Genomic DNA, 12,056 nt, shown 5'->3' with positions numbered 1-12,056 from the left:
CTGTGACCATATAAAAACCACTGAATTGTATGATGTAAATGTGAATTAGCACAATAAAGCTGTACAAGAAAAGAATATACAGTATGGTTTTATTTATAAAATGACAAGAACAGGTAATGCTAATCTATGCCATCAAAAGTCAAGATAGTAGCTAACCTGGTGACAAGAAGGACAGTGAATGGAAGGGGTCCAAAGGGCTTCTGGAGGGGCTGATAATGCTGTTTTGATCTGGATGCTGGGTCACATGGGTCAGTTCTGCTTGTGAAAATTCTTCAAGGTATCTAAGGTTATGATAAGTGCAGTTTTCTATATATATAGTATCAACAAAAGGTATAAAATATATTTTATGGTTAGTACCTAGGCCTTAAGTGCCTAATCAAAAACAAGACATTCAGCCAGGCGCAGTGGCTCATGCCTGTAATCCCAGCACTTTGGGAGGCCGAGGCAGGCAGATCACGAAGTCAGGAGTTCAAGACCAGCCTAACCAACATGGTAAAACCCCTTCTCTACTAAAAACACAAAAATTAGCTGGGCGTGGTTGCATACGCCTGTAATCCCAGCTACTCAGGAAGCTGAGGCAGGAGAATTGCTTGAACCCAGGAGGTGGAGGTTGCAGTGAGCCAAGATCGTGCCATTGCACTCCAGCCTGGGCGACAGAGCGAGACTCTGTCTCAAACAATGACAACAACAACAACAACAACAACAACAACAAACAAACAAAAAACCTAAGACATTCTAACCTATATCAAAAAACCAAAATGGCAACCATACTCAGCAGTTTATCTCCTAGGTAAACTTAACAGAAGAAAAAGATACTCAGGAGAGCTTTGTAAATGGCAATATGATAATACTGTCTTAGAAATTAGGAAAATTTATCCAAGGCCCAGTATTGAAAATTCAAACGGTTATTTGTCAATAGTAATTAGAAAATTATTACGCTATATTAAGCTGATGGTGAAGAACACTAGAAGGGGAATATTTCTGGCTCTATCATTTACTGTGTGAGTTTAATAAAATCAGTTAACTTCTTTATGCCTCCTTAGATTTCTTGTCTTAGGATATTCTACTTTGTGTGATTTTGAGGAGAATCAGGTATGGTTTAACATAGGAAAGCACTCCAAAAAACCCAAAAAAGGTTAAGGAAATGCACAATGTGGCACGGTAATGCAAAATGAAATCAAAAGGCCTTGAGTGAAACATAACATTATAGGAACTGGTTCATGCCTGTAATCCCAGCACTTTGAGAGGCCAAGGTGGGAGGACTGCTTGAGGCCAGGAGTTTGAGACTACCCTGGCCAACACAGCAAGACCCTGTCTCTTTACAAAAAAAAAAGAAACCTAGGCTGAGGCAGGCGGCATTTGAGGTCAGGGGTTCAAGACCAGCTTGAGCAATATAGCAAGACCCCATCATTTAAAAAAAAAATTTTTTTTGAGATGGAGTCTCGCTCTGTTGCCAGGCAGGAGTGCAGTGGCGTGATCTCGGCTCACTGCAACCTCCGACTCCCTGGTTCAAGCCATTCTCCTGCCTCAGCCTCCCAAGTTGCTGGGATTACAGGCATGTGCCACCATACCCAGCTAATTTTTGTATTTTTAGTAGAGATGGGGTTTCACCATGTTGGCCAGGCTGGTCTCCATCTCCTGACCTCGTGATCTGCCTGCCTCAGTCTCCCAAAGTGCTGGGATTACAGGCGTGAGCCACCACACCTGGCCAAAAAAAATTTTCAAATTAGCCAGGCGTGGTGGTGCATGCCTCTAGTCCCAGCTATTCAGGAGGCTGTGGTGGGTGGATTATTTGAGCCCAGAATTTCCAGGCTGCAGTGAGGAGACCCTGTATCAAGAAAATAAAAAAAAAAAAGAGAAAAAAAAAGGAGACCTAAGAATTCACTCACTTATTTTACAAAAAGTATCCTAAATAAATACTTACATAAAGAGCTCTCCAGAGGCTATGAATATATACCATATTACTTGATTTATTAAGAGAAACAGCCACAGATTCAAGTAGAATAATGGCCTAAATGAAACAGCATGATACTTTACAATACAGTATATCGTAAGTTACCACAAATGCTTTGATTAGAAGATAGTAAGTGGGCTAATTTTATTTCTCTCTTTTTTTTTTTGAGACACAGTCTCACTTTGTCACCCAGGCTGGAGTGCAGTGGCGTGATTTTGGCTCACTGCAACCTCTGCCTCCTGGGTTCAAGCGATTCTCCTGCCTCAGCCTCCCAAGTAGCTAGGATTACAGGTGCCTGCCACCATGCCTGGCTAATTTTTGTATTTTTAGTAGAGATGGGGTTTCACCATGTCGGCCAGGCTGGTCTCGAATTCCTGACCTCATGTGATCTGCCCACCGCAGCCTCCCCAAGTGCTGGGATTACAGGCACAAGCCACCGTGCCCAGCTTTTATTTATCTTTTGTTTCCGCAACTTAAAATTTACAAATAGGATCTGTTACTGGGATGTGAAGGAAAGGATGTGTATGCTTTTCTCCCTAATGGCAGATGCAATCAATCCATACCTGAGACACAGAGCTGTCAGAACTCCCTGGGTGAGACTCATCAGGAGGGCCAATAGAGCCAGGAGTAGTCAGCGACATGTTCCCGCCCAGAAATTCATCTCCTCGAACCGAATGGATGAGATCATTCAAATATTTATAATAAAGATTGCTGGACAAAAAGCCAGGCAAAAAGACCTGATAGAGAGGAAAAGCATTATTTTAAAGTTGAAATCGAATCCAACTAAAGCTATTTTAAACAAATAAATTTTACCTATAATTCTACTGGTTACAAATGTTAACTACCTACAACAAATGTTTTTACTTCTTGTTGTACTATAAGTATTATCCCTTTGTACAGTTTACAAATTAAAATTATAATGCATGAGGCTGGGTGCAGTGGCTTACACCTGTAATCTCAGCACTCTGGGAGGCCAAGGCAGATGGATCACTTGAGGCCAGGAGTTCAAGACCAGCCTGGCCAACATGATGAAACCTCATCTCTACTGAAAACTATAAAAATTAGCCGGGCATGGTGGTGAGCGCCTGTAATCCCAGTTACTCGGGAGGCTGAGGCAGGAGAATTGCTTGAACCTGGGAGACACAGGCTGCAGTAAGCCGAGATTACACCACTGCATTCCAGCCTGGACACCGGAGCAAGACTATGTCTCCAAAAAAAAAAAAAAAAAAAATTACAATGCATGTAATTTTGTTGGGTTTTCTCCCCCAAAATATTTGTCATGAAAGTATTACATAAAGTTGATATTAATGCTTTTTAGCAGAAAATAGTCCATAGGATATAATTTGAAACTCGACTTTTCTGGTTTATGATAAATATTAAAGTCTTTGTGCATATATTGATTTTACTTTCAAACTGATTTCCTTAAGATAACTCACCAGGCGTGTGATTGATGAGTTAAACTTTAACTTTGATATATATGGTCACTTTACTCTTCAAAACAACATTATCAATTTGAATCACTAGCAATATATCAAAATATCTGTTTCCACATTGTGTTTTTTTTCCAAATAATTCTTAAATAAATGCCTAATTGTACATAGATGTTTTTATTTGCATTTAATAATTATTAATTATATTGAATGAGTTCTCATGTTTATTATTCATATTTCTAAATCTATGAAGGAAAAGTTTGTAACTGGACAAGCAAATAATAAACATGAGAACTCATTCAGTATAATTTGTAAATGTTTATGTTCATATTTAATATGTGCCTTTGCTGTTTGTTTTTGGTTTTTTGAGACAGAGTTTCGCTCTTGTCACCCAGGCTGGAATGCAGTGGCGTGATCTCGACTCACTAGAACCTCTGCCTCCCAAGTTCAAGTGATTCTCCTGCCTCCGCCTCCCGAGTAGCTGGGATTACAGGTGCCCACCACCACACCCAGTTAATTTTTGTATTTTTAGTAGAGATGAGGTTTCGCCATGTTGGCCAAGCTGGTCTTGAGCTCCTGACCTCAGGTGATCCACCCACCTCGATCTTCCAAAGTGCTGGGATTACAGGTGTCAGCCACCGTGCCCGGCCAATATGTGCCTTTTTTGTAGACTACGCTCCAGGATGGCAGAAACACATTTCTTTTGTTTACCACTGTAACACTACCATCTAGCACAGAAATACTCAGTTTTTGTTGAATGAATCATTCATGTCTTTTTTCCTACTTAACTACTAGGGTCTTGACAGTGTTCTTAAAATTAGTCTAAGTTCCTTACATGCACACATCTAGTAAGAACTATTTTTGCATTTTCTCTCTGCATTTTAATTTTATTACCCTGAAAATTTACATTCTTTATATGATACAGATCTGAACTTAAACGTGTTTGTTAAAAACTAAGACAAACACCCACATTAGCCTAAGCCTACACAGGGTCAGGATCATCAATATCACTTTCCTTCCCCTCCACATCTTGTCCCACTAGAAGGTCTTCAGGGGCAGTAACACGCATGGAGCCGTCATCTCCTTTGATAATGCCTCCTTCTGGAAACCTCCTGAAGGACCTGTCTGAAGCTGTTTTACAGTTAATTGTTTTTTTAGTAAGTAGAAGGAGCACTCTAAAATAATGATTAAAAGTATAGTACAGTAAACATGAGGCAACAGAGATTTTTCAGCTCCATTATAATTTTTTTGTTTTCTTATTCTTTTAACTTTTTAGTTTTTTTAATTATTAAAATTTATTTTTTCTAACTTTTGTTATTATTGCACTGCCAGCTTTGATTCATTATAATCGTACGGGATTATACATCGTACACGCAGTCCACTGTTGACTAAAATGTTATGTGGCACGTGACTGTACATACCAGGCCAGACTCAAGGCCTCTGCTCTTAATCACTGTGCTCGACTGCTTCAATTTCCACTGTGCTATTCTGCTTGGTTTTCCCACCTTATATTTTATGAGTTCTACCAATAAAACTTCTTGTAGTTTAATACGTTTGAAGTTCTGGGTTACCTTCTCCATGGTTGTCCAGGCCTGACGTAATGGAGTTGTGAAACAGTTGGGGAGTGGCCCACCTTCCCTGCAGATATTGGATTCAATTTCTAATCGTACGACATCATCAAATCCAAGAGGATGTGTGGCTTGGAGGGAGAAGTATCTATGGTAAAAAGATATCCAAAGTAAAATCAAATTCCATAGCAAGTATAAGCAACTTTTGGCACCTCCTCCAAAGAATCTTAAAAAAGGCTACTTGATTGAGCCTGCAGGCCTAGAACTATACAGCTATGTGATGACAGTGCTGATGTAACCTTTCTTTATTCCCACTTCCCCAAAGACAGCTGGGTCAACTTGCTACCTTTCTATCTGCCTGCCAACCATCCTTAGTTCTTGACAGTGAACTCTACTGTTGTTTAAAAGCTGTAAGGATCAGACCACAACTGAGGCAAAGAAACTAACCACCACATATTTATGGGTACCTATTCTCTGTTGAGGACTTGATAGATAGAAATGAATTTATAGGAAAGACAGACATGGTCATTTCCCCTAAAAGGCGAGCTGAGAATTTGTATGCACAGAATAAAATAAGAACACATCATCATAACTATGAGGCATCAGGAGTAAACATGTACAAATTCAAAACAAAACAGCACTGAGGGGTGAGCTGGATGGATATGACCTATTTGGATAGAATAGGACTTACTGATGACTTGGTGTGGAAAGGGAGTAACTAATATTGATAACACAAAGATTTCTACCTTGATGGGGTATAATGCAGGTAATGTTTTGGTAAGCTGATTATGAAATGAATACCAAAAAAAGCATTAAATGTGAGGAAAAAAAAAAAGCTCTCTTCCAAGCACTCTAATGGCTTCTATCTCCTGACAGAAATACAAAGGTTGATAATGCATGATTATGATGATGCATATATAGGATACAAAAACAAGTAGGCTGGGCACAGTGGCTCACGCCTGTAATCCCAGCACTTGGGGAGACCGAGGTGGGTGGATCATTTGAGGTCAGGAGTTCAAGACCAGCCTGGCCAACATGGTGAAACCTTGTCTCTACTAAAAATACAAAAATTAGCTGGGCATGGTGGCCTGCACCTGTAATCCCAGCTACTCAGGAGGCTGAGGCAGGAGAAGTGCTTGAACCCAGGAGGTGGAGGTTGCAGTAAGCCGAGATCGCGTCACTATACTCTAGCCTGGGTGATAGAGCAAGACTACATCTCAAAAAATAAAAAAGAAAAAAAAAGAAAATTCTCCTTTTAAATCAGCATTTTTGTAACAAAATGTGAATCTCCTATGTTGTATTGAATAAGCTGGTCAATACTCCTCCACGACTTGAATGTTAAGGCACTTTAGACCAAATTTCTAAATGTAAACTCTTCCTATCTCAACATCTATATAACAATGTTTCTTATATAATACCTTCTACAAACATATTGTACCAGAATAAACACTGGACAGAATATTAAGAACTGCATTCCAGTCCAAGTTCTGCCACTAATTTGTTCTGTGACTTTGAGAAAATCATTACCTCTCTGGGCCTTATTTTCCTTACTTGCAAAATAGGAAAATCAGACTATATCCCTAATCTGGCTATTTATCAGAATTATCTGGTATGTCTTCTAAAAATAAAGACTCCTAGTCACACTTCAAACCTGCGGAATCAGAATTTCTGAGACGGGGGGACTGGAAACCTTTTTTTTGAGATGCAGTCTTCTGCCTCCCAGGTTCAAGCAATTCTCCTGCCTCAGCCTCCCTAGTAGCTGGGATTACAGGCACTCGTCAAAACACCCAGCTAATTTTTGTAGTTTTTAGTAGAGATAGGGTTTCACTGTGTTGGCCAGGCGGGTCTCAAACTTCTGACCTCAAGTGATCTGCCTGCCTTGGCCTCCCAAAGTGCTGGGATTACATGTGTGAGCCACCGGTGCCCAGACTGAAAACCCTTTTTTTCTTTTTTTCTGAGACAGAGTCCCCCTCTGTCAGCCAGGCTGGAGTGCAGTGGCATGATCTCCGCTCACTGCAACCTCCGCCTCCCGGGCTCAAGCAATTCTCCTTCCTCAGCCTTCTGAGTAGCTGGTATTACAGGTGTGTACCACCACGCCTGGCTAATTCTTGTATTTTTAGTAGAGACGGGGTTTTACCATGTTGGCCAGGCTGGTCTTGAACGCCTGACCTCAGGTAATCCGCCTGCCTTGGCCTCCCAAAGTGCTGGGATTACAGGCGTGAGCCACCGCACCTGGCCTGAAAACCTAGTTTTAATAAGCTCTCAGGTGATTTCTATGCAGACAGCCCAGCAAGAGCCCACAGACTAATTAATGTTCAGGAACCACTGGCCTAGATGCTACTGATGTCTTCAAACCCTAACATCTGTGGACTTTTCTCCAAGATACCCCTTTAGCATTTGCCTAAGGATACAAATAACAAATTACCTTTGCCTAAGGATACAAATAACAAATTAACTTTTTTTTTTTTTTGGAGATAGGGTGTCACTCTGCTGCCCTGCCCAGGGTGGAGTACAGTAGATCACAGCTCACCGCAGTCTTGACCTCCCAAGGCTCAAGTGATCCTCCTGCCTCAGGCCCCTAAGTAGCTAGGACAACAGGCGCATGCCACCATGCTCAGCTAATTTTTGTATTTTTAGTAAAGGCGGGGTTTTGCCATGTTGCCCAGGCTGGTCTCAAATTCCTGGGCTCAAACGATTCACTCGCCTCTGCCTCTCAAAGTGTTGCAATCACAGGAGTGAGCCACCGTGCCTGACCACAAATTACGTTTTTTACAGAGTAAGAAAAGTTAAATGAGAAGAATACCATACGTTACAGAGCTGGCCACGAGCTCATCATCTGCCTGACCAGATATTTTCAATTTTGTTCACTGTACGATGTTTCTATCCTCTCATTTTCAGTGAAAACTAATAAAAAACTAATTCGTTTAACAACATGGCTGAGCAGACTTATACAGAAAGTATAATATACCCATAAACAGGCATTCAAGGTCCCTTACAATCTGTTCCAATTAGTACCAGCATCCTCATATTTATTCCCCACCCCTTTGATTATCTAAACTCAAGTTTCTTGAAAGTGCCACCTTCCCCTAAGTTTTCATGGCTTTTGTGCCAATGCTTTTGCCTAGAATGTTGTTTCCTGCCTTCTCTGGGTAGCAAAATTCCCTTCTTTCCTTAGGATCCAAACAAAATCTCTCTTCTGGGAAACACTCCTTGAACACCACCACTGCCATCCTGTTTACCCCACATACATCTCCCCTTTCCCAGCAGAAACTTTTGTTCTAAGAACCCCCAAAGCTTTACGAACACCATATAAAAAGCAGCTTTTATGCTGCCTCCTGTGAGCTCCTGGACAACAGAGACTGAGTTTATTCATCTTTATTTCCACAAAACATATCAAATGCTCAATAAGTATCTGCTGAATGCATCTATCAATATAACTCACTTGTCATATAAAATCATGGCATCATTCTGTGCCTCCTGTCCATCGTACTGGCCCTTTTTGGCAGCAAGTTGAGACTGGAAGTTATCTGCTGCCAACCAGAATTGTAAGATATTCACTGCATCCTCTTTTTCCATGTACTAGGAAGAAAAAATACACAAGGGAAAATAAGACTATAAACAGATTTCTCTCACCATCTCTAATCTATAAGCTCAAATATTAAAATACAGGTCATAAGCAAAAAACAAAAAGATCTACTTCTTCAGTTAACACCTGTCAGCAAGTTACAGTCATTTGAGATTGAAAAGTTTTAAAGCATTCTTTTAGAGGAAAAAAAAAATTAACAAGAAACAAACACTACACAGCTGGATGCAAACTTTTAGTGAGCTAGAGTAAAAATTATACTAAATTGGATTTGTGGTTCCTCGCCAGCAAACATATAAAGAGTAAACTAACCAAACCAAATAATTTATATCTGATCATTTCCACCATTCCATGAGGACATATTAACCTAAACAAATTGTTGATTTAAACTTATGGCAAAGAAACGGAGTGAAAAAAACAAATCAACTAAGTACCTGTATTCTTGTAAAGATGCAGAATCAAGTGTCTAAATTACTGTTTTGTGAGACTGGGAATCCTCTTTCTACTTAATATTCATTTGCTTTCCAACAAAATATTTTCACTTGTTGAAGCCTAACAAATAGCATTATACTAAACTGTATGCCTCAAAAAGATTAATACACTCATTGTCTGTTGCAAATGCTTCTTCACTGGGCAATCCTATCAAGCAGCTAAAGTAAAAATGATGAGCATAAGAAAAAATTTACTACTTTTCTTTTTCTCTTCTGAAGTCTGGTCTGCAATTTATGCACTTGAAGCAAGTTTCAAACTCTGTGGTCTTAAAATAGCTCCAAATAATTAAAAACATGTACTCTCTTACATGCAGTAGTTTAATTAGGTTTTTCAAAATTAGAGTTATTTAATACATTGAATTTTCATGTCCTCTGTAATGTATTATTAAATTACTCTTGCCATCAGAAACAACTTGAAACAATGATACATCTTTTTGGAAATGACTTGGCTCTTCCGTGTTATTTCCTACAGACAGGGCCCCAGCATCGATAGTTAGAGGCTGGAATGCTCGAATAGAGTGTGAAAGGAAATGCAGACTTTACCTCCGAGAAATAAAAGAGGGCTGACTCACAGAAGAGAATGTCAGCCAGGTAAACAGTTCCACTGGTCAGCACTTCAATCTGGTATTTACAGAAATGGTGACTTCGCAGAAACTCACTAAAGTGCCTGCATATGGACAAAAGGGAAAATTTGAGGGAACGACCAAGGAAAGAGTTTAAGTGGGAAAAATATACTCTTTCCATACTGTCCCTATTGTATGTTAAAGGCCTAGGTCAACACTATCTCACTCCCCATAGTGTCATTCCTGATTCCTTTACCTGTATGTAATCTCTCCCACCTTTTTATGACTTTGTAGTTCTCCCGACATTGAACACATGCCACTTCATATTACAGTAACCAAAGAACATGCCCTATGTCTTTTATTAGGCTGTAACTTCCTTCAAGACCGGTACTATGCCTAACCACGTCTTACACAGAGCACTCTTTTGATAAATGTTAAGTGAAAGAATGAATAGATTTTTTTTAAGGGCACACACATTAGTAATAAATCTAAAAAACCTCTGGAGCCATTTCAACAAATCTATGTGGATTTAGTTATATAGCATCCATTTAGCTTAAAGCCGAACTAACAAATTAGGAGAGCCATCTGAAGACATGCGTTATCTAAATAAATAAACCAATTCTAATAGTCATAATCACTACAGCCTCTATCACTCCCCAAATGATTTCAGAACTAAAAACAAATTATTTTAACTTAGGAAATACTAACATTGAAAATGAAAATGAAAATTTTAAGAGTTCACATAATTTATATTTAAAAGAAACTATTAACTAAGATAGAGTATGCTTTATATGATCTTGTAAATATCCAAAATATTTAAATCCTCAAAAATACTTTGTTTTTAGCTGAGTGAAGCCCATTTCTAACAATGAACCCAAATTCCCTAGGATGCACAATGTGAAAATATGAACTAACTTACTCTTGCTCCATTGCACTAAAGACTATGGACTGTGCCAAAACGAAACAGTTGGGATCCACCTGTCCATCTTCTCCACAAATCTTTGCTGCAAAAGAAGTTGTAAATAATTAAATTGCCACTAAATTCAAACTATCTATATACACTTGTGAATCAACTTGGGAGTTAACAGCATAGGCATATAAATTAAGAGGTTTTAAATAGAACTAAAAGAAAATACAGGTTAACACCTGATCTTAAAGTGGAAAGTCTTTTGACGTACATATGTAAAAGCAGAAATCAAAAGATTTAACAACATAAAATTTAGTTCCTATACATTGAAACCCTCCAAAAACAAAATACAAAGGCAAACGAAAAAAATTTGCAGCATGCATGACAGTTAAAAGATTACTATCATTAAAATACCAAGAGCTCTTATAAACTACTAAGAAATGTCCCAAAAGAAAAATGAGCAAAGGACATGACAATCCACAAAGGAACAAACATAAAATGACCAACGTGAAAAGACATACATACTCACTAGTAATCAAATAGATTAGAATAAGGAGGCACTACACCTTTTATCTAGTAAACTGGCACAACATTGTTTTTAATAATATGCATACTTGAGCAACGGCACAGGAAAACTTACACTAGTGTTAGTGGGGATATAAACACCTTTTTCTGAAGGCAATTTGGCAGTTTCTAGCACAGCTTTAAAAATGAACATACCCTTTCAATGAGCAATTCTATTTCTAGGATTATAACTTTAAAAATTATGGATTTGTGAAGTTATCTGTAAAAAAGTTTATCAAAATATTATTGGTAGAAATTTTAAAACATGAAATGTGCTAAAATAAGGAACTGCTTAAATAAACTGCAGTGAAATAATTAGCTGTTTAGCTAGCTGTTAAACATGGCTGGAAAAACCATATAACATGATGCCTAGTCTCACTTTGTGTTCATGACTTTAGTGGGACCTTCATGAAACCCAGGGATCATACTAGTGTCCTGGTCTGTTTACATTCACTTTCCTAGACAATACAAATCTGTGATACTGTGAAATATGTTATTTAGTCTTTGCCCAGTTTTTTCTTTTTTCCTTTTTCTTCTGAGACAAGGTCTCACTCTGTTGCCCAAGCCAGAGTCAGTGGCACGATCATGGCTCACTGCTGCCTTGAACTCCAGGGCTCAGTGATCCTCACCCTTCTGAGTAGCTGGGACTACAGATAAGAGCTACCACGCCTGGCCAATTTTTAAATTTTTTGTAAGGGGGTCTCACTATGTTGACCAGGCTGGTTTTGATCTCATGGCCTCAAACGATCCTCCTGCCTCAGCCTCCCAAAGTGCTGGGATTATAGGCCTGAGCCACTGCAACTGGCCTTTAGCCAGTTTCTTAGCATACAGCGCCCAAAATTCATGGAATCTCTGGATTCTTTTGAAAGCTAATGAGATGACTTGTGGTAGTGGCCTCTAAAGAGCTTTAGGATGAGAGCTAATCACCAGAAAGACCAAGGCAGAATTACAGGGTTGGCACTTTCAGCCCTACCCAACAACCTCCCAGGAGGAGGG

The 12,056-nt window shown here is 39.2% G+C and overlaps 1 protein-coding gene across 4 annotated transcripts in view; it reads right to left on the bottom strand.

Annotated features, from left to right (window-relative positions):
• AKAP10 (A-kinase anchoring protein 10) overlaps nt 1-12,056 on the bottom strand; it is a 73,380-nt gene that overhangs the window by 26,682 nt on the left and 34,642 nt on the right. For 3 of the 4 annotated variants that reach the window (XM_055243214.2, XM_055243217.2, XM_063617744.1), the window contains exons 6-10: nt 10,509-10,593; nt 9,570-9,693; nt 8,395-8,531; nt 4,956-5,100; nt 2,518-2,691 (exon numbers count right to left, since the gene is read on the bottom strand). In XM_055243214.2, coding sequence (XP_055099189.1) covers nt 2,518-2,691; nt 4,956-5,100; nt 8,395-8,531; nt 9,570-9,693; nt 10,509-10,593 — 665 coding nt within the window. The remainder of the gene's footprint in view (nt 1-2,517; nt 2,692-4,955; nt 5,101-8,394; nt 8,532-9,569; nt 9,694-10,508; nt 10,594-12,056) is intronic. The other variant, XM_055243216.2, reaches the window with a different exon arrangement.

The sequence above is a fragment of the Symphalangus syndactylus genome, chromosome 14 (genome assembly GCF_028878055.3).
Source record: "Symphalangus syndactylus isolate Jambi chromosome 14, NHGRI_mSymSyn1-v2.1_pri, whole genome shotgun sequence".
Taxonomy (NCBI): Eukaryota; Metazoa; Chordata; class Mammalia; order Primates; family Hylobatidae; genus Symphalangus; species Symphalangus syndactylus.
The sequence above is the reverse complement of the archived record's forward strand: the minus strand, read 5'-3'. Positions and strand labels throughout refer to the sequence as shown.